Source organism: Eleutherodactylus coqui, chromosome 13 (assembly GCF_035609145.1).
Source record: "Eleutherodactylus coqui strain aEleCoq1 chromosome 13, aEleCoq1.hap1, whole genome shotgun sequence".
In the NCBI taxonomy this organism is placed as follows: Eukaryota; Metazoa; Chordata; class Amphibia; order Anura; family Eleutherodactylidae; genus Eleutherodactylus; species Eleutherodactylus coqui.
This window is the reverse complement of record NC_089849.1, coordinates 10,667,937-10,693,701: the sequence shown is the minus strand read 5'-3', so window position 1 is coordinate 10,693,701 and position 25,765 is coordinate 10,667,937. Positions and strand designations below refer to the sequence as shown.

General features: G+C 51.4%; 1 protein-coding gene across 2 annotated transcripts; it reads left to right on the top strand.

The window, feature by feature from the left end:
* Positions 1–259: 259 nt before the first annotated feature.
* On the top strand, positions 260–24,003 carry MAPRE1 (microtubule associated protein RP/EB family member 1). Of its 2 annotated transcripts, none has more exons than XM_066587676.1 (7): positions 260–361; positions 8,251–8,375; positions 15,024–15,169; positions 15,461–15,668; positions 20,010–20,128; positions 20,340–20,492; positions 22,675–24,003. In XM_066587676.1, the coding sequence occupies exons 2-7, from the start codon at positions 8,255–8,257 to the stop codon at positions 22,729–22,731; spliced, it is 804 nt and encodes a 267-aa protein (XP_066443773.1). In that variant the 5' UTR covers positions 260–361; positions 8,251–8,254; the 3' UTR covers positions 22,732–24,003. The 2 variants fall into 2 exon arrangements, with proteins under 2 accessions (XP_066443773.1, XP_066443774.1); XM_066587677.1 differs by having other exon boundaries at positions 285–396.
* The last annotated feature ends 1,762 nt before the right edge of the window (positions 24,004–25,765 follow it).

Below are 25,765 nucleotides of genomic sequence, written 5' to 3'. Positions count from 1 at the left end.
ATGGAGGCAGAGACCTCTCCACAATACCAAGTCTCCGCACTGTCGCCCTGTCCCTCAGCGCTAGGCATGAGCGCCGCCATTTTTCTTTAGACTAAAACCCTGTTATATTAAAAGTTGACTCTTCAGGAAAATGGCCGCGGTATCCGGGACTGGGAAATGACGTCAGGAGGGACAAACTCTCTTCCCCCATCTTTATCACGTGACGTTCGGGTGTGGTTTTGCTCTGCTCCAGACAAAGCGTCACCTAGCAACTGGGCGACGTATAAATTATTCATGAGCTGACGTCACCCCGCACGGCACGTTCTTCTACAGCCGTGTGACATCAGCACGGGTGAGGCCGGTTTGAACGACACAGAAAAAGGTAACGGTAGCGGCGGGAGAGCCGGGCGGCCAGTGGTGAGGACGGCGCGAGCGATGGGGGGCGGGGGAGGTCTACATAGGGTGTCCACAATAGTAGGAGACCCCTCGTATCCTGCGTGCGGGGGTCTCCGTCACATCACTGCCGGTCGTGTGATGTGTCCGCGCGCTGAGCCCGGCCGTTATACCCCGCCGTTGTGGCCGTGTGTCCCCTAATATACCCGCTGTTACCCAACACCCACCCGCTCTGTAAGTACCTACCGCCCGTCACCTGCTGCCCCCTACTGCCGCTCACCTCCCTGCACACCACACGTGTTATCCCCCCAGCACTGTCCTTCTGTATGTCCCCCGTTATATCCCCCCCCTCGCACTGTCGTCCTGTATGTCCCCCATTATATCCCCCCCCCCAGCACTGTCCTTATGTCCCCCATTATATCCCCCTCCCCCAGCACTGTCGTCCTGTATGTCCCCCATTATATCCCCCTCCCCCAGCACTGTCGTCCTGTATGTCCCCCATTATATCCCCCTCCCCCAGCACTGTCGTCCTGTATGTCCCCCATTATATCCCCCCCCAGCACTGTCGTCCTGTATGTCCCCCATTATATCCCCCTCCCCCAGCACTGTCGTCCTGTATGTCCCCCATTATATCCCCCTCCCCCAGCACTGTCCTTATGTCCCCCATTATATCCCCCTCCCCCAGCACTGTCGTCCTGTATGTCCCCCGTTATACCCCCCCCCTCCAGCACTGTCGTCCTGTATGTCCCCCGTTATATCCACCCCCCTCCAGCACTGTCGTCCTGTATGTCCCCCGTTATATCCACCCCCCTCCAGCACTGTCGTCCTGTATGTCCCCCGTTATATCCACCCCCCTCCAGCACTGTCGTCCTGTATGTCCCCCGTTATATCCACCCCCCCTCCAGCACTGTCGTCCTGTATGTCCCCCGTTATATCCACCCCCCCTCCAGCACTGTCGTCCGGTATGTCCCCCGTTATATCCACCCCCCCTCCAGCACTGTCGTCCGGTATGTCCCCCGTTATATCCACCCCCCCCTCCAGCACTGTCGTCCGGTATGTCCCCCATTATATCCACCCCCCCCTCCAGCACTGTCGTCCGGTATGTCCCCCATTATATCCACCCCCCCCTCCAGCACTGTCGTCCGGTATGTCCCCCATTATATCCACCCCCCCCTCCAGCACTGTCGTCCGGTATGTCCCCCATTATATCCACCCCCCCCTCCAGCACTGTCGTCCGGTATGTCCCCCATTATATCCACCCCCCCCTCCAGCACTGTCGTCCGGTATGTCCCCCATTATATCCACCCCCCCCTCCAGCACTGTCGTCCGGTATGTCCCCCATTATATCCACCCCCCCCTCCAGCACTGTCGTCCGGTATGTCCCCCATTATATCCACCCCCCCTCCAGCACTGTCGTCCGGTATGTCCCCCGTTATATCCACCCCCCCTCCAGCACTGTCGTCCTGTATGTCCCCCGTTATATCCACCCCCACCTCCAGCACTGTCGTCCTGTATGTCCCCCGTTATATCCACCCCCCCCCCCCCAGCACTGTCGTCCTGTATGTCCCCCGTTATATCCACCCCCCCTCCAGCACTGTCGTCCTGTATGTCCCCCGTTATATCCCCCCCCCCTCCAGCACTGTCGTCCTGTATGTCCCCCGTTATATCCCCCCCCCCCCTCCAGCACTGTCGTCCTGTATGTCCCCCGTTATATCCACCCCCCCTCCAGCACTGTCGTCCTGTATGTCCCCCGTTATATCCACCCCCCCCTCCAGCACTGTCGTCCTGTATGTCCCCCGTTATATCCACCCCCCCCCTCCAGCACTGTCGTCCTGTATGTCCCCCGTTATATCCACCCCCCCCTCCAGCACTGTCGTCCTGTATGTCCCCCGTTATATCCACCCCCCCCCTCCAGCACTGTCGTCCTGTATGTCCCCCGTTATATCCACCCCCCCTCCAGCACTGTCCTTATGTCCCCCGTTATATCCACCCCCCCTCCAGCACTGTCCTTATGTCCCCCATTATATCCCCCCCCTCCAGCACTGTCGTCCTGTATGTCCCCCATTATATCCCCCCCCTCCAGCACTGTCGTCCGGTATGTCCCCCATTATATCCACCCCCCCTCCAGCACTGTCGTCCGGTATGTCCCCCATTATATCCACCCCCCCTCCAGCACTGTCGTCCGGTATGTCCCCCATTATATCCACCCCCCCCTCCAGCACTGTCGTCCGGTATGTCCCCCATTATATCCACCCCCCCCTCCAGCACTGTCGTCCGGTATGTCCCCCATTATATCCACCCCCCCCTCCAGCACTGTCGTCCGGTATGTCCCCCATTATATCCACCCCCCCCTCCAGCACTGTCGTCCGGTATGTCCCCCATTATATCCACCCCCCCCTCCAGCACTGTCGTCCGGTATGTCCCCCATTATATCCACCCCCCCCTCCAGCACTGTCGTCCGGTATGTCCCCCATTATATCCACCCCCCCCTCCAGCACTGTCGTCCGGTATGTCCCCCATTATATCCACCCCCCCTCCAGCACTGTCGTCCGGTATGTCCCCCATTATATCCACCCCCTCTCCAGCACTGTCGTCCGGTATGTCCCCCATTATATCCACCCCCCCTCCAGCACTGTCGTCCGGTATGTCCCCCATTATATCCACCCCCCCTCCAGCACTGTCGTCCGGTATGTCCCCCATTATATCCACCCCCCCTCCAGCACTGTCGTCCGGTATGTCCCCCATTATATCCACCCCCCCTCCAGCACTGTCGTCCGGTATGTCCCCCATTATATCCACCCCCCCTCCAGCACTGTCGTCCGGTATGTCCCCCATTATATCCACCCCCCCCCCCCTCCAGCACTGTCGTCCGGTATGTCCCCCATTATATCCACCCCCCCCTCCAGCACTGTCGTCCGGTATGTCCCCCATTATATCCACCCCCCCTCCAGCACTGTCGTCCGGTATGTCCCCCATTATATCCACCCCCCCTCCAGCACTGTCGTCCGGTATGTCCCCCATTATATCAACCCCCCCTCCAGCACTGTCGTCCGGTATGTCCCCCATTATATCCACCCCCCCTCCAGCACTGTCGTCCGGTATGTCCCCCATTATATCCACCCCCCCTCCAGCACTGTCGTCCGGTATGTCCCCCATTATATCCACCCCCCCTCCAGCACTGTCGTCCGGTATGTCCCCCATTATATCCACCCCCCCTCCAGCACTGTCGTCCGGTATGTCCCCCATTATATCCACCCCCCCTCCAGCACTGTCGTCCGGTATGTCCCCCATTATATCCACCCCCCCTCCAGCACTGTCGTCCGGTATGTCCCCCATTATATCCACCCCCCCTCCAGCACTGTCGTCCGGTATGTCCCCCCATTATATCCACCCCCTCCCCCTCCAGCACTGTCCTCCGGTATGTCCCCCATTATATCCACCCCCCCCCTCCAGCACTGTCGTCCTGTATGTTCCCCATTATATCCACGTCCCCCATTATATCCACCCTCCTGTATGTCCCCCATTATATCCACGTCTCCCATTATATCCACCCCCCAGCACTGTCCTTCTGTATGTCCCCCATTACATCCCCCTCCCCCAGCACTGTCCTCGTCCTCTGTCCCCCATTACATCCCCCTCCCCCAGCACTGTCCTCGTCGTCTGTCCCCCATTACATCCCCCTCCCCCAGCACTGTCCTCGTCGTCTGTCCCCATTACATCCCCTTCCCCCAGCACTGTCCTCGTCGTCCCCCATTACATCCCCCTCCCCCAGCACTGTCCTCGTCCTCTGTCCCCCATTACATCCCCTTCCCCCAGCACTGTCCTCGTCCTCTGTCCCCCATTACATCCCCTTCCCCCAGCACTGTCCTCGTCTATGTCCCCCATTACATCCCCCTCCCCAGCACTGTCCTCGTCCTCTATGTCCCCCATTACATCCCCCTCCCCAGCACTCTCCTCGTCCTCTGTCCCCCATTACATCCCCTTCCCCCAGCAGTGTCCTCGTCTTCTATGTCCCCCATTACATCCCCTTCCCCCAGCACTGTCCTCGTCTTCTATGTCCCCCATTACATCCCCTTCCCCCAGCACTGTCCTCGTCGTCTGTCCCCCATTACATCCCCCTCCCCCAGCACTGTCCTCGTCGTCTGTCCCCCATTACATCCCCCTCCCCCAGCACTGTCCTCGTCCTCTGTCCCCCATTACATCCCCCTCCCCCAGCACTGTCCTCGTCCTCTGTCCCCCATTACATCCCCCTCCCCCAGCACTGTCCTCGTCCTCTGTCCCCCATTACATCCCCCTCCCCCAGCACTGTCCTCGTCCTCTGTCCCCCATTACATCCCCCTCCCCCAGCACTGTCCTCGTCCTCTATGTCCCCCATTACATCCCCTTCCCCCAGCAGTGTCCTCGTCTGTCCCCCATTACATCTCCTTCCCCCAGTACTGTCCTCGTCCTCTATGTCCCCCATTACATCCCCCTCCCCCAGCACTGTCCTCGTCCTCTATGTCCCCCATTACATCCCCCTCCCCAGCACTGTCCTCGTCCTCTATGTCCCCCATTACATCCCCTTTCCCCAGCACTGTCCTCGTCGTCTGTCCCCCATTACATCTCCTTCCCCCAGCACTGTCCTCGTCCTCTATGTCCCCCATTACATCCCCCTCCCCAGCAGTGTCCTCGTCCTCTATGTCCCCCATTACATCCCCCTCCCCAGCACTGTCCTCGTCCTCTATGTCCCCCATTACATCCCCCTCCCCAGCACTCTCCTCGTCCTCTGTCCCCCATTACATCCCCCTCCCCCAGCACTGTCCTCGTCCTCTATGTCCCCCATTATATCCACCCCCACTCACCCCTCTGTTACCATCTCCGCAGACATAATCCAATCTTAGCCCCCCCCATCGCCATCTTCCTGGACATCAATCATTATAACCCACTCCGTTACTGTCTTCCTGTACATCCCCCATCATGTACCTCCTATCAGTCTCTCCATACGTCACCCATTATATGCCCCCATCAGTGTCTCCCTATACTTGGCGCATTGTGTGCGCCCCTATTACTGCCTCCACGGACCTCAGCCATCATGTACGCCCTTTATACTCTCTCCCTGTATGCTGCTCGTTATATACACCAGTGTTCCCCAATTGTACGCCCCCTGACTACCCCTCACATTGTCGGCTCTGTACCCCCCGGTGTTGTCTTCTGCTCCTCTCTGATGCTTCGGGGCTCCTAGAACTTATTTTGGGGTCTTAGGTTTTCCATTCTGTTGCAGATGACTATTACCGCCACCGAGACCCCCGGAGCCGAAATGTGATCCGTTCCGTCCCACCATGTCAATCACCCCTTGTGTGACCCGTAACCTGTATTACACACAGCACTAGTAGTAACCCCGCCCCCCGCGACGCTCCGTGATATCTTCTCTTAAGGCCCCTTCACACGGAGCAACGCTGATCCTTCAGTGTAAACACAGCCGAGCGAACAGCGAATGATAAATCGCTCGCTCATTAGTCGTTGGTCTGACATCCCAGCCGCCCCGATCCAGCGAATGAACAAAGGATCTGCTGTATAAATAACGTCATCACTCGCTCGTTGGGCCAAACCAACGCTGTCCTCTATAGACGGCAGCCGGCCATCCTGAAGCGTCCGCAAAACAGATCCGCATGCTTAAATGGATTTGTGGACGCCCATGTTTGATCTGGGGGTGTCCAAGGTGGGTTCTGCAAATCCAATCCACCTGTGAACATGAGCCCTAAGGGCCAATGCCCACGGACGGCATTCCGCAGCTCTTAGGTTCTATTGAGCCTGATGGCCGTCCTGCTGCCAGGGCTCACATGCGGAGTTCCACTGCAGGAAAAAAAATTGCAGCATGTTCCATTTCACTGCGAATTTCCGCAGCAGGAGGTCTCCATGGAGGCCCCCTGTCCACGGGCGTTGTGAAGTCCCGCGGCAGATCGCTGCCGCCGAATCTCCGCCGGTCAGCCCTATCTGATAAGCTGGCTGCGGTGAATCGGGGCAATTCGCAGCAATTCGCAGCATGCAATCGCAATGATTCTCCGCTCGTGGGCAGGGGGCGGCGCTGTCCATAGCAATGCCATGAAAAGCGGCGGCCAGCGTGATTCGCCGGTGAATACACGTCCGTGGACAGGGGGCCTAATATAGCATTAATGGAGACTGCGGAAATCCGCGATCACTCACGTTTTTCAACAGTGCTCCTGCAGCAGAAATCCAAGGCAGAAGTCCGCAACGCTTGTGGGCATGAGCCCTAAAGGTAGTTTGCCCCCCACCCCCTTGGCCTATAAGGCTCTCGGAGGCTCCTTTGTGTTTAGTGACATCTTTTTCCACTTGTTGACCAATAGACGCCTCTACGACAGAGAAGAGATTTCACCCCGTTACCAGAGGGGGGCGCGTTATTGGGATGTGAGAAGCTGGATGGTCGTATCCATAAATTGGCCCCCACCAGGCTGTTCTGACCAGACTGTTAGGAGGTGTTGGGACCAGTGGAGGGGGGCACACAAGGTGACCAGGCTCAGGACGCCCCCTACAGACCACCAGTAGAGAGGAGCGTCTGACCAGACTGTTAGGGGGTGTTGGGACCAGTGGATGAGGGCACACAAGGTGACCGGGCTCAGGACGCCCCCTACAGACCACTAGTAGAGAGAGCATCTGACCAGACTGTTAGGAGGTGTTGGGACCAGTGGATGTGTGATGGCTCACAAGGTGCCTGGGCTCAGGACGCCCCCTACAGACCACCAATAGAGAGGATCATCCGACAAGCACCAGTAGCTCCAACTGTTTCATTGTCCGCCCTCCAGAGACAGTGGGCACCATAGTTAAACCCCTGTGTCTTTCGGAACCATTTCCAGACACTTGGATGAAGGACATTTGGTCTTGCCGCCCCCATTACATGTACGGCCTCTGACACCCACCGTCGCCTCTGTTTGCAGTGGTGTCACGAACGATTAAACTGGGGTCTTCAGTGATGAAGCCAGGTTTAGTTTGGGCGCTAATGACGGCCATGTTCATGTCTGGAGACCTCAGGATGAGCGCCTCAATCCTGCCTTTGGTGTGGAGCGGTACACTGCCCCCTGCTGGTATGCTGGTCTGGGGGGCCATCACTTATGACGGTCGGTCCCCCCTAGTGGTGGTACAAGGGACAATGACAGGTCAGCGATATGTTCAGGGCATCCTGCAGCCACATGTGTTCCTCTCATGGCGGCTTCTAAGAGGAAACGGGATAATGCTCGGCCGCACACACAAGGGGGTCCCAGAAGCCCCACAACATTGTCACACTTCCGTGGCTGCCCGGTCACCAGATTTATCACCAATAGAACATGTATGGGACCGTCTGGGACACCAACTTCCACAGCCTACGAGTTAACACGAACTATAGGGTGAGATACAGCAAATGTGGAGCGATAAGCTACAGGATACCATACAGAACCTGTATGCCTCCATGCCTGCCTGTATCACATCTCGTATCCAAGCTAGAGGCAGTACAACAGGGTACTAGAGCCTCCATGCCTGCCTGTATCACATCTCGTATCCAAGCTAGAGGCAGTACAACAGGGTACTAGAGCCTCCACGCCCGCCTGTATCACCTCTTGTATCCAAGCTAGACCAAGAGTTTGAGAGAGGATACGCTGCAGTTCTTCTGTTTCTGGGCTGAGACCTCCCATGGCTCTCGCACACAAGCGCTGCCTACATGTGAGTGATGCCCGGTTTAATCTTACTATCGTAACGTGACTTTTCTCGCATTCACCCCTGTAAGTACGGCCGTAAGTAGCGGGATATGCCACTACGGAAAATCGTACCAATCCGACTTCCCGGGATCCGCCCCGTTGCCGTCGATCTGTCGTCTCACTTCACTGGTTTCTCCTTGTTTTCTTCCAGAACAATGGCAGTGAATGTTTATTCCACGTCAGTAACGAGTGACAACCTGAGTCGCCATGACATGCTCGCCTGGATTAACGAGTCCCTACAGCTGAACCTGACCAAGATAGAGCATCTGTGTTCAGGTAAGGGGCTGCCGGACCGCCGTGGGGATGGGGGGGCTCATCGGTCGGGGGGGACTTCTAGATGCTTGTGAGAAATCGCCCGCTCGGTGCCTAATGGTCACTTAAAACCAACGACTGTTGTCTAAACGACTGCGTGAGCGCTGATGTCACCGCTGAGGTCGTCTGCTTCCCGCTCGGCAGTGACGTTTACACTGAGCGACAATCCCGCCATGTTATATGCTGGCTTAAAGTCGGCGATAACGAGAAGTCAACGAATGATGGTTTTATTTATTTGTACGACTATCGCTCAATTTTGTCTAAACTTTGAGCAATAGTCGCCCCGTGTAAGCGGCCCTCGAAACGCCTTTTACGCGGTTTGACGATCAAGCAGGAACACCTGTAGGGATGTGCTTTTGCTCGCTTGTTGGCTCGTATGAAGCTGAACGAGGAAACGCTTTTTGGTTTGCTGGTCGCCACCTTCTTTTGGCCGTACCTCTTGTCTGAATGGGGGATGTCTTGCTGACAAGCTATATAGTGAACGAACAACTGTATGTACAAGTGTTTGTTAGCTTCCTTGCAGTTCTCAACGTCGAGATCGCTTGCTGATAATGGGGCTGGTAAACCCCGCCTCCAGCAAGCGATTGCTCTGATTGGCTGAGCCATGGCGCTTGAGAACCAATCACTGTGGCACTTTATGAACCAATCACAGCCACTCTGACTCCTACCATTCGCGAGTGCACAGGTCCCTGACATGATGCAATCACACATCCACTGCAGGAGATGAAGCCCCATAGGACCCTCCGGTGATGCCGTGTTTGGGGTCAGTAGACCTGCGTGGGGTGTAAGGTGTTGCAGCAGTACAAAGCTTCAATGCTATGGCCTCACGAAACCGTGTAAGGAGATCCACAGCCCATAAGTGGCCGCTAGCAGGGTGTTATGAATCGGGAGGTAAACGTGTAGTCCGTCGTGATCGGATGTTGGTTGACATCGCCTTCCCCTAAAGTTTGTATTCAAGTCGAGTCACGGCAAATCCCTGCAGCCTGCGAGTCCGATGTCCGAGTCAAGATGTCCGCGGAGATCTGCAGCCGGTGCCGATGGTCGGGGTGGCGGGGGGTTTATGTATCTGGGCCACCAGGTCAGATGAGCCATCAGATCTGAAGGCTGCCGGCCGTGGGGTTGGTGCAGTGTTGTGCCCCTCTGTTTGATTCCTGTGCCGTTGCCCGGTGACCGGCATTGTCTGCCCTTGGGACCCTTCAGGCTCGGCCCTTGTGTCTTTGCATGCGTTAATGGCTTTGTTGCCATAGTGCTAATCTGTCCTATCCGGGACGCTGTGGGGTGGTCCGGGGCTCCCAGAAGTGGGCGATGCCGGTTGTGTTGGTGCTTTTAGGGGGAGAACATTTTGCTTGCTTTTGAGTCTTCAGCAATATGCAGTTTTTTTTTTTTTGTTTGTTTTTTCTCTGGTATTTTAGCACTTTTTCTATTTTATTGACTTTTTGTTTTGCTCCTGAATGGGACTTGAAGATGCGACTGTCCTGGCGGGGATGGTACACCGCACTACTTGGGTAGTGATTCCTACTAATGGGCTGTTTACACGGGACGATTATCGCTCACCTTTCGTTCACAGGTTTTTAAGCTGACGTCTGCTTAGAGTCGCCTCTGGATCGCGGGATGTTTGTTCTGTGTAATCGCTCCCCGCTTCACATAGAATGAAGTGCTGAGTGAGAAGTCTGAGAAGTCCACGATCCAGCAGTGAAGTCTGCCAGTGTAAACGCTCTGCACGAGCGCCAAAGACGTTAGCGATGTTGGAGCTTTTACAGTCATTTACCTAACTGTCGTCCCGTGTAAAAGGGCCATAAGCCTATGACAGCAGCCTATTGGACTCTGCTGGAGGCGGGTCTACATGGGTGGACTGCCCATGGGTGACAGAGCTCCTCCTCCCCCTGTCATCTGCTTACCTGCTGCAGTTGCTATTGATTGCGGCATGTAAGGGGTTAAACTACCAGATCTGAGGCTTCTCTACTCCTGGGGGTTAGAGGTCAGCTGAGCCACCGCCTTAAATAGATGTATGAGCCGGTTTAAAGCCTATTGGTGACCGTCGTGTAAAAGCGTATTGGTCGTCACTGAGGGGTTAGGGGCTCATTTACACGGGTGTATTCGCTGAAGTACCCTGCGTAGTGACGATTTGTGTATTTGCGGGGTATGGTTTCGCCATGTTTCCTGCCCTATTATCTCACACACAAGAAGGCCCACTATTTAATGGTCTTTTAAGCCCTTAACGCTGCGAGGCGTACAGTTGTGTCCTGCGTCTCCGGGGTATTTATGAAGGGAGATTGCGAGGTGACCTCGCCCCATACAACACGGGCGCTGGCTGTTTCTTCTTACACCCGACGCCCACAACCGCTCCGATGAGCCGTGCTGCTCATTGGAGCTGTTAACCCTTTAAAAGCCGCTGTCGATTCTGACAGCAAAATTTAAATGCCCTGGTCGATGTTCGGAGGTCCTGCACTGCTCCCCATAATAAGATTGCGGGGAGCCATGCGGTTGCCATGGCAGCTGAGGGCCTTCTGAAAGGCCCCAGCTCTGTCATTGTAAACTGCCTATCCAGCCATGCCTGTCTGATTGTGGTATGATGTGATGCTTGGGTCGCTCCTCCCATATCATTACAAGTTCTTGTCTCCTCTGGAGGCAAAAAAAAAAAGTTTAACTAATTGAAAAAAGAAAAAAACACTTTTTGCTATATTTATAATAAAACCAAAATACATATTTTGTTATCGAAGTCCGATCTATCAAAGTGCGCATTATTTAGAAAAAAAATAACGACCGCCAGAGTTGAGCTTTTTTTGGTCACCGCAGCTCCAAGAAAAAACGTAAGCGATCAAATAGTTGTGTATCCCAACGGAAACGATCCGGACGTCCTGCAGAAAATGAGCCCCGCACAAGTGTCGGCGCAGGGGGGGGGGGGGGGGGGGGGGGGCGCTGAGCCTTTAGGGTCAGACGTGGTGAGCTGGCTTCTATTGTCGTCAATGGAGGCCAAAAATACGCAAAGAAACCTGCAGATGTAATTTGTGTTTTGCGTCTGAGGAGGAAACTACATTCTTGGGTGAAAGTGGAGCAGGACACGGTCTTGGCTACTTGGCTTAAAGGGATCTTCCAAAACCTTACTATTGATTACCTGTCCTCAGGATAAGTTATCAGTAGTCAAACGGTGGGGGTCCACCGCTCTGAGACCCCTGGCGATCCGCTCTTATGGGGTCCGTAGGATGGAGCGAACATCTCTGCGCTTGCAGTACCAAACCAGGCCTCTGCAATGCGGACGGAGCTGTCAGCTGATCGTCACAGATCCCAAGCCCCGATCAACGAAATGATGTCCTATCCTAAATTCCAGGGATACCCCTTTAAATAAGGTGGGTGTAAACACAATTCTTTGACAGGAAATGATGTTATAAGAGGAGTTTAACTTACTTTTTTTCCAACCTTTCTCCAATAACCCACAGAACTCTCCCCCCCCCCCCCCCCCCTTAATATTCAGAGTTCATTATTGGAGTGTATGCGAACGTGTCGTCACCTGGAAGACATGAATAGCTCCAATAAGAATTAATCTTCAAGTCTCCACCCTCTTATATTGAGAGGCGCTGTTGCCCGCTGCAGGTTCTGTGTCCGGTCGCATCTTGCGAGATGCAGGAGGGGTACAAATCCTTTAACTCCTAGCTCTGAACGCTTTGTTACGTGGGCTGCAGAAGCCCCTTATGAGGTCTGCATGCGGAGTGCCTCAAACCTCGCTGCCACCTTCTGGTGGTCCCAGGAATCGAGGGTCTACTATGCTGTAAATGGTGGCAATTATTTCTTATTGGCCCTCTTAATGGGAAGACCGTTCTTGTAATCGGCCCTTTCTGTTCTTGCATCTGTCTATCGGAGCTTGTAAAGACTCTGCAGACTCCGGCCACCTTGTGCGTTACATGGACAGCCGGCCGTCTGTATGGCTACCATGTAGTCCTGCGGCGGCTGCTGTTTGCCCGCTGATGGGTTTTGGGCTATGAAGAAGTCTCTTGCTGGTCAATAAGGATACAGAGCCCCTCGTAGACATACAATAGTCGTACGACCCACCAGGACCCGGTCACACCGCAGGCTATCAGGCCAGAAGTGGAGACGGAAGGGAGACGTATAAGTGAGCTTCGCTCCTGGTTTTGGCTGCCATGTGGCGCGGCGTGTGCGGGCAGGAAGAAGTTGATGTCTTTTTAATGCCCCCATGACTCAAGTCTTGTCACTCCCAGTTTACGCTCACGGGGTTTGTTTCACAACAGGAATAATAAAGGCAGGTCTGAACTTATGGAGCGATTGGCTCTCCTTATAAGGAAGCTTCGGTATACATCAAGGGGCGGGAGGCGATGGGCTCTCCTTGCGGAGGGCGCCAGGTTGGCATGAGGAGACTTGCAGTGGTCTTCTAGGAAACTTGGCATGTAAACTGGAAATGGTGCAGCGCCACCTACTGGAAGGTAGCTTCCCTGGAAGTCAGTCCAGACTTTTTAACTACCTTCCAATAGCTGGCTCTGAAGACCAGAACCCTGCGAGAGGGGCGAGAACTCCCAGAGCGGGCCGCAGTTGGCTTATAGCCTCAGTCCTGCTACAAAGTCTGTTAGAATCCCATTCATCCCCATCGGCAATCTCCTGATCAACCTGTTTCTAATGGATAATGAATGGCCGCTGAGTCATAAGGTACAAAATATGCCCAGTATTGGGTTCCCCAGGCGGCGACTACTGATGAACTATCCTCAGGACAAGATCTCAATAGTTGATCACCAGGGATCCGCCGATCGCTCCTTGTATGCTGTTGGTGCAGTCAGGCCAGACGTCTGGGTCAGAGCAGTAGGTCTGACGGGGATTAACCCCCATTGAATCCATTGGGAACGAAGCGGCTTATTATACTTGTGCCTCTGACCCCGATGTCTGAACCGGACGTGTAATAAAAGGCTTCGGCTCCCATTGACTTCAATCTGAGTGAAGCCCGTTATGACACTTCTGGTTCCGCCCGCTGATGACTGCCGGGCCCTACTGTGCTGACGGCGTGCCGGGTGCTCGGCTGATAGCAGGGATCCTGAGCGGCAGCTCACTGGCCATTAATCCCCCGTCTTGAGGTCATCAATAGTATTTGCCTGCAGGACACCTTTTAACCCCTTTAAAGCATGGTACTTTTATTCCATTTTCAGTTCCCTTTTCCCCAATCCTCCTCTTAATTTTTTTATTTTTTTTTTATCCCTTTTTCTCCATTGGCCTGGATATCTGAGGGTGGTTTTTGCGGGACGAGTTGTACTTTTCAGTGGTGCTAATTAATCTACTGAGAAACTTTAACAAATTCTAAGTGGAGTAAAATGAAGAAGAGAAACTAAATCCCCATCTGAGTGTCCGGCTGCCACAGCGCCCAAACTGCAGCAAGAACTGCCTGATGCCCTCATTCTGTGGGTCAGTGTGATGACCACCGTACCGACCGGGTAGTTTGTGCTTTTGTTTTTTCTGTACTAGTTTTATTTTTAATTCTTTAATGGCGCCGTCTTCTGACCGCCATAACTTTTTAAAATATTTTTCTGTTGTCAGTCGTGCGAGGGCTCGGGGTTTTTCTGGAAGTCTTGTAGTTTGTTTCACTTCTATCATTGTGAAATACATATGGCTTTTTTAAATCTTGCATTTTTTTCCCCCTTGGATGTATGGAACCCCCAAAAATCGGCTGGGGATTAAAATGCTGTCAGAATTGACTGCAGCATTTGAAGGGTTAACGGCTCCGATGCGCGGCTTATCGAAACTTGTGCCAGCGAGTGCTGTAAGAAACAGTCAGCATTCGTGATGTATGGAGGGGGATTGCCCTGCGGTCTCTCCATATATACCCTGACGCTGCAGGATGTAAATGTATGTATAGTGTTAAGAGGTCAAAGGCGTGTTCTGGCGATTGGGTGGTTTTTTTTTTCGTTTTTTTTTTTTTTTTTTCCTTCACCCAACCACTAGATAGATGAAAACTGGTAGATCAGTGGGGGTCCAACTGCTGGGACCCCCCACCTGTCACCATAGCAGGGGCCCTATTTGCCCCAGTTTCCGTCACTCCGTGCTACAATGCAGCGGAGAAGTGCTGGCTGTGCATCGGTCGTGCCACCCCATTGAAATGAATGGAGTCATAGCGCACACGCATGGCCAGCACTCCGGTCAAAGTGTCCTGGCCTGACCCAAACTTCGAGCCTCATGGGAATCTATTCCGGTGTTCTGACATCCGTCCCACTGCTGGTCAGATGGGCGGACGGGGCTGGAAACTCCCGTGATTATTGGGGGTCTGCCAATCAGCTGACTGAAGTTGCCGCAGTGGCTGTCTCGCTGTCATGGCCTCTCTTCAGGCCTATGACACTTATCAGTCACGCGGTCCGAGTGCGGCTCAGCTGCTATATGTATGGCGCTATGCTTGGCATGCAGTGAAGTGGCGTACCGCCCCGGTGGAGGTCATGATCTGCCGATCCCCACCAGTCAATGTGCTCGTCCCAGAAAACTCCTAACTGATCGCCCCTTCTCCCCGCTGTGAGATAAGACCAGTGCAGGTCTGCTGAACCGTAATGCGAATGAGGATCCCAGCTTGGTTAGCGGCATGTGGCGTCATGGCGTCCAGGTAACGGTTGTCCTCCTTTCTCCCCGCAGGTAGCGTATATTGTCACTTTATGGACATGTTGTTTCCCGGATCGGTTACATTAAAGAAAGTGAAATTTCAAGCCAAACTTGAACACGAATACATCCAGAACTTCAAGGTGCTACAAGCCGGCTTTAAGAAGATGGGCGTCGACAAAGTGAGTACAACGCGCCATTCCTGCCCGCCCAGCCACAGAGCCTCCATGCAGTTAGTGATGCATAGATGGCGCTCTCCTGGTGTAACTGGCACTCCAAATGCAAACCATCATTATGGAGGTTCCCCATCGGTCTTGCTGACAGTTTTCGCATGCGGCTGTCTGTTAGACTCTTCATATAGAGCGCCATATGAAACCCTCCTTACAGCCTGACAGATCCCGGTTGTTTTCACACGGGCAGACGCCATTAAGTGAAACCATTAACCATTTTTCCTTGGGATTCTTCGTTCGCAGATAATTCCAGTGGACAAACTGGTAAAGGGAAAGTTCCAGGACAACTTCGAGTTCGTACAGTGGTTCAAGAAATTCTTCGACGCCAACTATGATGGGAAAGACTACGATCCAGTTGCTGCTAGACAAGGACAAGAATCGGCCCCCGTCCCCGTCCTCCCCACCCCAGTCCTGAACAAACCCAAGAAGCCAATGGGAACTACAAATGCCGGTACTTCGCTGCTTCGTTTTTAAGGCTGTGATGCGGCTGAGCTTTGGCGCATTTATTACCGCTGAGACCGCCTGCCGCCGTACTAACCTGAGCTTGGCTCACGATGAGGTCCCACTGTGTAGACCCTAAAACGTGGCCCTGTTTACAGCTAGTCTAAAGCGGTTTCCCAACTCCAGTCCTCAGGGACCCCCTACCGGCCAGGTTTTCAGGATTCCCTCAGTATTGCACAGACACTTCAGGATATCGTATAGGAAGAACGCCTGTTGGGGGTCCCGGAGGACTGGAGTTGAGAAACACTGGCCTGAAGTATACATGGAGGTTAATGAGGAGGCTCTTTAAAGAGCTGTGTGGGTCAATATAAAAAAAAATTAAGGACCGGGCGTACAGTAAAACAAAAAAAAAGTATAGTCTTGCTTTTGGTCCCATGGGGCGCAGCTAACGGCTCCTGTTGCTCCATCCTTAACCTGCCAGAAGTCAGATGACTGCTGCAGCCAACTCCTGGCATCCTGGCGCTCGGGTTGTATGTGATATTGCAGTTCAACCTCATTCACTTTAACACCTTCCCGCAAATTACGTCCTGGGGATAGCGTGAGATCACTTATGATCTCGTGCTATCCCGCAGCGAGAGCTGGCTGTCAGTCAAAGCCAGCCTCCCGCTGCAACAGCAGGCGTGCATCAGAGATGCACCCCTGCTGTTAACCCCATGGGAGGGGCTCACAGAGGGAGCACACTCCCTCTGACAACATTGGGCTCTCACGATATAATCGCAGAGAGCCCAGCTGGTTGCCATGGCAAAAGGACGCCAGACACTGGCATTCTGTATTGCCATAGCCTGTGATCACTGTATGAGTGATCACAGCGATCATAAATGCTGTACTGCAAGTCCCCCAGAGGGACACAAATTGTGTATAGAAAGTTTTATAAACACTTTTTTAGGCTTTTTCTCATATTAGCATTAAAAATCAAAACCCCACACATCTGGTATTGTCGCGTCCGTAATGTCGCGTACAATAAGTTGCACACAGGAAAAAAGCGTTAAACGCTAAAAAAAATGAAGCAATAAAAGTGATCAAAAAAGCCGTATGTACCCCAAAATGGTACCAATAAAAACTACAGCTAGTCTCACAAAAAATAAGCCGTCACAGAGCTCTGTGCATAGAAAAATTAAAGTTACGGGACTTTGAATGCAACGATTTAGAAAAAAACTATTTCTAAAGGTTTTTATTGCAGTAAAGTGGTAAAACCTAAAAAAAGTAATAATTTTTGCTATCGTTGTAACCGTACCGACCTGCAGAAAGAATGTATTGTCATTTATGCTGCATGATTAACGCTTTAAAAAATAATAATAATCTATGGCAGAACTGATGCGTTTTCTCTCCCTGTTATCATAAAATAAGTTTTGCAATCTAGTCCAGGTACCGAAAAGTGGCACCGATAAAAACTACAGTTCGCCACATGAAAAACAAGCCCTCATACGGCCGCATCGTCGGGAAAATAAGTTATGGCTTTTGAAAAACGAAGAAGAAAATCCGCCTAAAATCGTTGCCTCCCTAAGCCCATTTTGGGGCCATGTCATTAAGGAGTTAATGGAGCTGAGCTGCAGTTTCAGACAGCGCTCAGCTCAAGGACTGGCATGGTTTCTGGAAGGAAGCAGCTAGTCTTCTACTCTATAGGGTACATTGACAAATGTTTCTGCAGCAAGAACTGCGTCAAAATCCGCGCTGTTGGGGGCGACTCTTACGCAGATTGTTGTGCGGATCTTCTGCAGAATTCACCCCTCTAATTAAAGTGTAATCTGCAGCGTGTGGCTGGACCCGTAGCTGATGACACAGGGAAGTCACTGCAGAGCATTCTGCATGAATCGCGCATCAAAGTCCTTACTGGTGGAATCGGCAGGAAGCCGTAGATTGTAGAGGAGGCGTTCACACAGAATTTTCCGCTATGAATTCTGTTGTGTGAAGATCGCCGGAGACGACCCCTTAGTTGTAAAGACTAATTAATGTAGCGGAAGTTTTACCAATGCGCAGAATGTAACTGACCGCAAAAAACTCAGTGATGCTTCTAAACTGATACGCTTGTATAATGTATGTAGATCTGTCACTGCGCATGATAGCGGGGAGGGAGGCTGAGCTTGGGAGCAGCACTAAATGGGCCCTTTATTAGACCCCCTTCGTCTCATGATTGGCGCTTCCCTGTGTGGTAATTCTCGCCGTGACCCCGGAGCATAAAATCACGTGACAAGTTTTCCCTGGATCCATTTCAGTGTGAATCCACATTAGATGGGAAAATCCAGCGATCGGAGCGACTTCCAATGAGGCCGGTCATCGGTGCTAGACTAGCTGGAGCCAGGATGTCACTGCCGACCGCAGGGGGTTTACTCATGTAACGGTAAACCTGCGGACGGGAACAACTGATCACTGAAAGGGGTCGGAGGAGGATGTCAGGAATCGTTCTGACCAGAGGCTGCACAGTCAGCTGAATACAACGCTGGAGCTCCAACTAACGTGTCCGAACGCACAACTCTCCTTTCCTCCGCACGGATGGTATAACAGCAGACAACCAGCTTCCACGCCATTGTGTCTAAAAGAGACTCCAGCGGGCAAAAGAGCGCAAAACTTGTATCACTGAGCAGCGGAAAAACATCCCTGGTCAGATGATCCAGATTTCTGTTGCTGATGGGAGGGCAGAATTTGGCACAAGCAGCATGAATCGCTGACCCCTTCCTGTCAGCCGGTCAGAACATGTCAGACCGCCATCTAATCTGCGGCAACTACAAGAAGCTTCCTGTCCGCAGGGGCCGGTATTCCTGCAGAATGGCTTAATCCCTTACTACAGGGGTGTCACTCATTTTCACGAAGGCTCACAGTAGCCTTATGGTTGGCTTCAAAGGGCTGAATGTAATTGTATAGTGAGGGCTCCTTCATCTGCGCAGTGTATTGGACGCACCATTTTTGTGTGCGGAATACAGTAGGCCATTGAAGTGAAAGGGCGGCTGCAAATATGCAATGAATACGCAGGAAACCTTCATATTTGCGCACCTTTTCAACACACTTGTATGGATTATTCCTTGTGTGCAAATGGTGTATTTGCGCACAAACATGCCAGAGCAGCCGAAAACGCGGGCATGAGCTATTGGGTTGTGCAAATGCACGGCTGACTTACCACTGAAACGCGCTCACGCCTGTGTCAAGAAGCTTTAATTGTGGCCCCAGTGGTAAGTGATATCACCTCTAGTGGCCCCCATAGTAGTCCCAGGAATGCTGCCTGACCAGAGGCCAGTGGCTATTTCCCTATTGGCCTTTGGCCAGGCAGCATCCCTACAAGCTTGACACTGCTGAGTCTGTGACCACTGACCTTTTCCCTCAACGCAGATGTTGGCAGTCACAGACTTTGGGAATTGCTGCTGTTCTGAAGGCCAAAGGGGGTCCAATACGCTACTACATGGGGGGCTGATACGGGGACCATTCAGTGTCCAGCCATCTAGGAGTTGATGTAGTTGGTGGAACAGTAAGGTTAACGTTACATGGGCAAGTGCACTATTGGGCCGTGAATCACTGCCTGATGCCCAGCTCGCCAACCTGTGATCTCTCCACGAATGCCAGGCATTTATCTCAAAACCCGTTTTTCGTCACTTTGGGGAAGTAGCGAGCAGCCGCTGCGGAGTTCCCCCGTTTTGAAGGGGAAAACCCTCACATCACAGCGCGTGCGCCTAGCATGTGGGGCGATGTGAATCACGCCCAAAGATGGGACGTGCCGCAATTTGTTTCTCGCACCGCAATGTGGGAAAAAAAATGCTTGTGTATTACTCCATTCGAAAGAATAGGGTTCATATTGGTGCGTCTCACAACACACAAATCCCGTGGGATTGTCTCGGCTGCGTGAAAACGGCCCAAAACAGTGTTATATGGTGCTGGGACTCCTAGAAGAAGCCTGGCAGTGCTATTGCCTGCAGTGACTGCTCTTCCTGTTGGGCTTTCTCTACCCGGGCAGCTGACATGGGCTCTTGGTGGCATTTAAACTTTAGTGCCCACGCAGACTTCAGTTATCAACATGTGGACTCCAAAAGTTATAGAAACACTTTGCCTGTTGTGTAGCCTTTTTTTTGCCTGTTTTCTGATTCTGGCGCCTGCTGTACCTCTTCCAGCTGAACCTGTTGATGCAAAGCCGTCCAACATAGGAGAACTGAAGAAAATGGCCAGAATTGGTACATGCCTGTGTTTGGGAGTGGGGTGCACGCACTTTGAGGGGTGTCTCACTATTGGCTCTGGTGGTTTTCTCGCGATCAGCACTTGTATTCCTGTAGTTGAGGGTGTTTGTAATGGTTTTTAATGTCTTTCTCAGCTCCACAGAGGGCCGTACAGGCCCAGAGGACTCCAGTACCCAACAGACCTGCCCAGGGAGTTGCCAGAAGGCCTGCAATGGGCAACGGTGAAGAGGAGTCTGCAGAGCTTGTTCAACAGGTACGTGATCCTGCGTGTGGATAAAGGGTCCTGCATGAGATAGCCGGACCCCTTATGTGCCCCATCTGGTTATGAGGGCCATTGTACTATGAGAAGCCACTGACTGTTAAGGCTTTTCATCGCTCCTCGTGAGAATGGAAGTCAGAGCGGTGGGGTGATGGCGTCTTGGGTTGGTTCAAGCAGTTGTATTAAGTGAACTCTTCTCTTGCAGATAAATGTCCTGAAGATCACTGTCGAAGACTTAGAGAAAGAAAGAGACTTTTATTTCGGCAAGCTAAGAAATATTGAGCTGATCTGCCAAGAGAACGAAGGCGAGAGCGACCCCGTCCTGCAGAGGATCATAGAGATTCTTTATGCCACAGATGTGAGTTGGGTTTTATTTTATTTTTTGCTTTAACCATCTGACGTATTTCTTCCACTTTCTGCACCAAAATCAGACAGTGGGGACGTATCACTAACGGGTGGCACCCAAACTGCAGTTGGTTGTGACGTCTACCAACAATGTGGTGCAGCGCTCTCGGCCACTTTGCTCCAACCGCAAGGTCTTGGGTTACAGAAGCCAGACTCCCGATGACTGGACATTAGTGACATGTCATCGCTACGCACTAACTATTACTGCAAGAGTGCAGAAATGAGAAGTACCACTTCCTTCCAGTTGCAAAGTACTCAGTCTGTGGTTTCTAATTTTTCAGAGAGGGAAGAGGAATATGACTGCTGAGAACCTCTAATAAACCCCCAGACTGATGTCAGTGGAGACCTTAAGGCTGCCTGTCCACGGGCTTTGTGAAATCCCGCGGGGCGCTGCTGCCCGGGAGCGGGCAGATGGGCTCATCGCGGCAATTCGCAGCATGTCTGTGAGCGGAAAATCGCAATGATTCTCCACTCGTGGACAGGGGGGGCTGCGTTCCCTGCGGATTATCACAGTGGGGAACGCGGTGAAAATTCGCCCGTGTACAGGAGCCCTAAAGGGGTATTCTCATATCTGCTTTTCGTAACAGATGAAAATGGTTATTATAATTATAGGTCAACCGGCCAGTAACTGCGAAGAAGCGCTACGACAAGACTATCCAAGCACTTCAGCACAGTGCTGTTTCCGTAGCTCCCTTTGAAGAAAATAAGAGCTACGGAAATGGCGGAGCGCAGAGTCCAATGCCGCGTCTATAACTCAGGAAGTAACAAACTGTATAGCACGCTGAGCTCAGCACATGGAGCTGGGTGGGAGATGGAGGGCTGGGTTTTTGCGTCTCGGCCGTAAAAAACGAAGATGGAACACCCCTCAAAATGGGGTTGTGCAAGATTGGAACATGGCCGCTCTCTTCCAGGAACAACTTTACATCCATTCAGATGAGTTATTTATGGAAGTAGGCAGCCATGTTTGCATTAAGGTGTTGTCTGGGACTCGGTATAGATTATCTGTAGTTTGATTGGGGGTCTGCGGCTCCGTATCCTTGCTGATCAGCCTATCACTGGGCTGCTGACAGGGCTGGAAGCAGATGGCACTGTTTGTATTGTGGTGGCCAGGTTTGGTACTGAAGGCATAGCTCCTATTGCATTCAATGAGAACTGTGCCTGTAGTGCAAAACCGGGCCACTGCAGCACAAACGGTGCTGCTGCCCGCACTAATGGCAGGCCCAATAAATAGCTGAACAGTGGGGATCAAACATTGGGCCCTCTGTCGATCAACTGTTGGTTTTGTCTTGAGGATTGGTGATAGTAAATTTTCTGACAATGCCTTTAACCCCTTTAGGACCAAGCGCTGTAAATTTACAGCGCTTGGTCCTGGGTTTTAATCCCGGCTGATGGCAAAAATGCAGTGTGGGATTAAATCCTTTGTTTCTGCAATCAAGCGGGTGCAGGTTGGGTATTTGACAGGCACAGCTGAAAACCTGGAGAAGTGGTTCTTAAGTGCTTCTGCCTTATTTCCTGGGTACATAGTGCTCAGTGTCTGGTCCTTTGGGTACAAAACAGCCTAGTCCTTAAGGGGTTAAATGGGTTGTGCGATATAAGCACATTTGCCTTATCAAGGCCACTAAATGTTTAATATCTAAAAACAAACAAAAAAAAGCCCGCTGCTCCACCACTGCAGTCAGTGGCTTACCCTGAAACATAGCAGTGGTGATCAGTATACAGACCCGGGCCAATTAACTGTGAGCCCATGTGACTTGTCTTCAGGATGTCATTAATATCAGGTGGGCGGGGGTCCAACGATCAGCTGCTGCGGCCTCCTCTCTGACTGATGAATGCGGCGTCACTGGTCTCACGGCCTAAGTAGCGCAGTCTTGCTCAATTGAACTGGATTGAGCTGCTCTACCAGTCACGGCCACTATGAAATGTATAGCATTGTGCCGGCAGGTGGGGAAGTGGCCATGGTGCTCATCCGAATACACGCTCCGCCTAGGATGGAGATTCCTTCATGTAGCGGACGTCTCCTTGTCAGTTACAGTGAGATGCAGAATGGTCATTAATGAGACAATCAGAGAAACTGCATGAATTTGGGTATTAACCATTAATAAACGGAGACCTAAACCCTTTCTCCTCTCTTCCAGGAGGGCTTTGTCATACCAGATGAAGGTGCCCCCCCAGAGGACCAGGAAGAATATTAACCGCGCTCCTACTACGCAGTCATTTCGGAAATTTTTTTTTTTTTGGTTTTCCTCCCAAATCATGTGCTTACCTGTAAAATACCCCTTTTATTCTCGGGGGGGCTGCCTCAGCTCCTCAGTTTTTGAAAGTGTACTTTGCCAAAGTTTCACTCATTTTACAGCGGTTTATCCTTGGAGAGGTCTCTCTCGTTTCGTAGGGAAGAAAAGTGTTAATTGTTCTCGTTTTACGTTAAGGGAAAGTTTGGAGGACTTCTGGAAGGTTCATATGTTGCTGATAAGAATGTGTTTTAAATTGATTGTTGCGCGGGGTGGGGCGGACCGGAAAATAACGCCCCTGAACCGGAAACGAGATCCAATCTAGAACTAGGGGGATGTAAATGCCTTAAGTTTACACATGCTTTCATATCAAAGCCCAAGAAAAGCCGACCCGGCCTGCTTCGGGAGGCGCGTGCCCGTCATTAAGCTGGTGCGCGTCCTACTTCATAGTTTCACGCTTGCAAAAGTTTAGCGAGGGCTCCCCCACCCCCCCCACACGGATGTTGTGCTGCTTCCCGCTCCTACATGCTGAGGGGGAATCGGGTTTGTGCGGCTGCCTCTACCTCTTGCATTCTATTGCTCTCTACTTCGGATGGCATTGTTGCATGCAGACCCCTTCTGGCAGCCTTGAGGGTAACACAAGTTAAACAAAAAATTATAATCTATCCATGATAAAATGAGTAGAACTTTTTTAGCGAGGCTTGCTGATAAGTTTTTGGATTTCTCGGAAGCCTCCCTCTATAACCCATCGCCTTTTTTTTTTCTTTTCTTTTTTTTTTTTTTAATTGTATAACTTTATTTGCCAACGTCATTATTTAATATCTGGATGTGTCGTATGTATCTGCTGTATCCTTCAGATCACTGGGTTGTTCACTCCGGGGGTGGGGGAAAAAAAAGGATGGTTCAGTTATTTCTTGTTTACATTCTATTGGGTAGCGCAAAAAAAAAGAGTAACGTGTAATGCATGAAAAACTATAGAAAGATTCCAGCCCGTGTCGTCTCAGTAGCCAAGCCATCACCGACATTGCAGTGCTACACTTTCTAAATCTCTTGTGGCCTTTTTTTAAGACACTTTAATTCTTTCTATTTTTTTTTTTCATTTTTTTTTTTCCCAATTTCTCAAATTTCAGTCCCATTTTTATTTTTTTTTTTGTCTCCCTCTGTTCATTCTACTTTCTCAACAGTTTTTCTACTTTAAGCCATTTCTAAATAAAACTTCTGTATTTCAAGAGTGAACTTTGCTCCCACTTTGTCTTATTCCCGAGCCTTGAAATTGGACTTTGATTTGAGGCTAATGGTGTCCTTCAGAAAGGTTGTACAGGATCCACCAAATGTGACTTTTAAACAACGCCACCTCTGGCCACAGGTTGTGTGAGGTTATTGCAGCCTGGCCCTGTTCACTTAAAGGGGTTATACCAAGATTACAAGTCATCCTCTACACACAGGATAGGGAATAACTTGCTGACTGGTAGGAGTTTCACTGCGAGACCCCTGCAGATTTGGAGATTGGGGTCCTGTGTCATCCTCACTGTGGGGTTATTGCATGCCTTGCAGTCAGGAGACAATTGAGCGCTGGTTGTGCAGGCACACGAATGCTTCATTCACTTTCAGTTGGACTTGCAAGATACCTCAGTGGCACGCACTAAGGTATTTCTCAGCTCCATTGAAATGAATGGAGCACCAATTGCGTGCGTTCGGACAGAGCTCCATTCATTCTGATGTCTCTGCAGGGGGACAAGTGATGGGCGGAGGGGGACACGGAACCCCCCTGTTCATGATATCGTTAAGGGTCCATCTATTCTGTTCTGTGAATAGAAAATGCCTTTTAATTCTAGTACAATGCCTTTTAAATGGAGCTGCAAGTCCAGACACAACCCCTGGACAAGTGTGGCACTGTGTCTAGAAGAAAGTGGCCATGGTTTCTTCTGGTCTTGCACTACTGCTTTTAAAGCTCCAAACGGAGCAGGAAGGGGCCAAGGATTGGTGCAACCTGTCCCTTTTGTGAAATTCCCCCATCAACCTATGGAAAGGTGTTACACTAGTGCTGGAAGAAAGCAGCCATGGTTCTATGTACATATTGTGTATTATACTCCAGAGCTGCGCTCACTATTCTGCTGGTGGAGTCACTGTGTACATACATTACTTATCCTGTACTGATCCTGAGTTACATCCTGTATTATACTCCAGAGCTGCACTCACTATTCTGCTGCTGGTGGAGTCGCTGTGTACATACATTACTTATCCTGTACTGATCCTGAGTTACATCCTGTATTATACTCCAGAGCTGCACTCACTATTCTGCTGGTGTCACTGTGTACATACATTACTTATCCTGTACTGATCCTGAGTTACATCCTGTATTATACTCCAGAGCTGCACTCACTATTCTGCTGCTGGTGGAGTCACTGTGTACATACATTACTTATCCTGTACTGATCCTGAGTTACATCCTGTATTATACTCCAGAGCTGCACTCACTATTCTGCTGGTGGAGTCACACTGTACATTGTACTGATCCTGTATTACCTCTTCTATTACACTCCAGAGCTGAGCTCTCAGTATTCCCTGCTCCTTTAGGATCTCCAGCCCTTGCTCTCTGGCTTTGCGGTATGGAAAGTGTTCTTTACATCAGTCAGTTGATGCAGTCAATACTGGGTCCAGTGTTGGTCAGCATTTTCATAAATGATGTGTAGGAGGTAAATTGATCAAATTTGCGGCCGACACAAAGCTAGGAGGGATAGCTAACACTAAAGATTCAGAAAGATCTAGAAAAGCGTGAACAGTGGGCAGCGACTAAAAAAAAAAATTAGATATCTATCTTACATCTGGGCAAGAAAAATGAAGACACCAGTGCGATACTGAGGAAATCCTGAAAACATGACCTGTTGGGGGTCCCTGAGGCCTGGAGTTGAGATACTGTACTAATAGATCAGACTGAACATGAGTCAATAGTGTGATGCAGCGGCAAACACAATTCTGGGAAGCAGTCTAGATTACA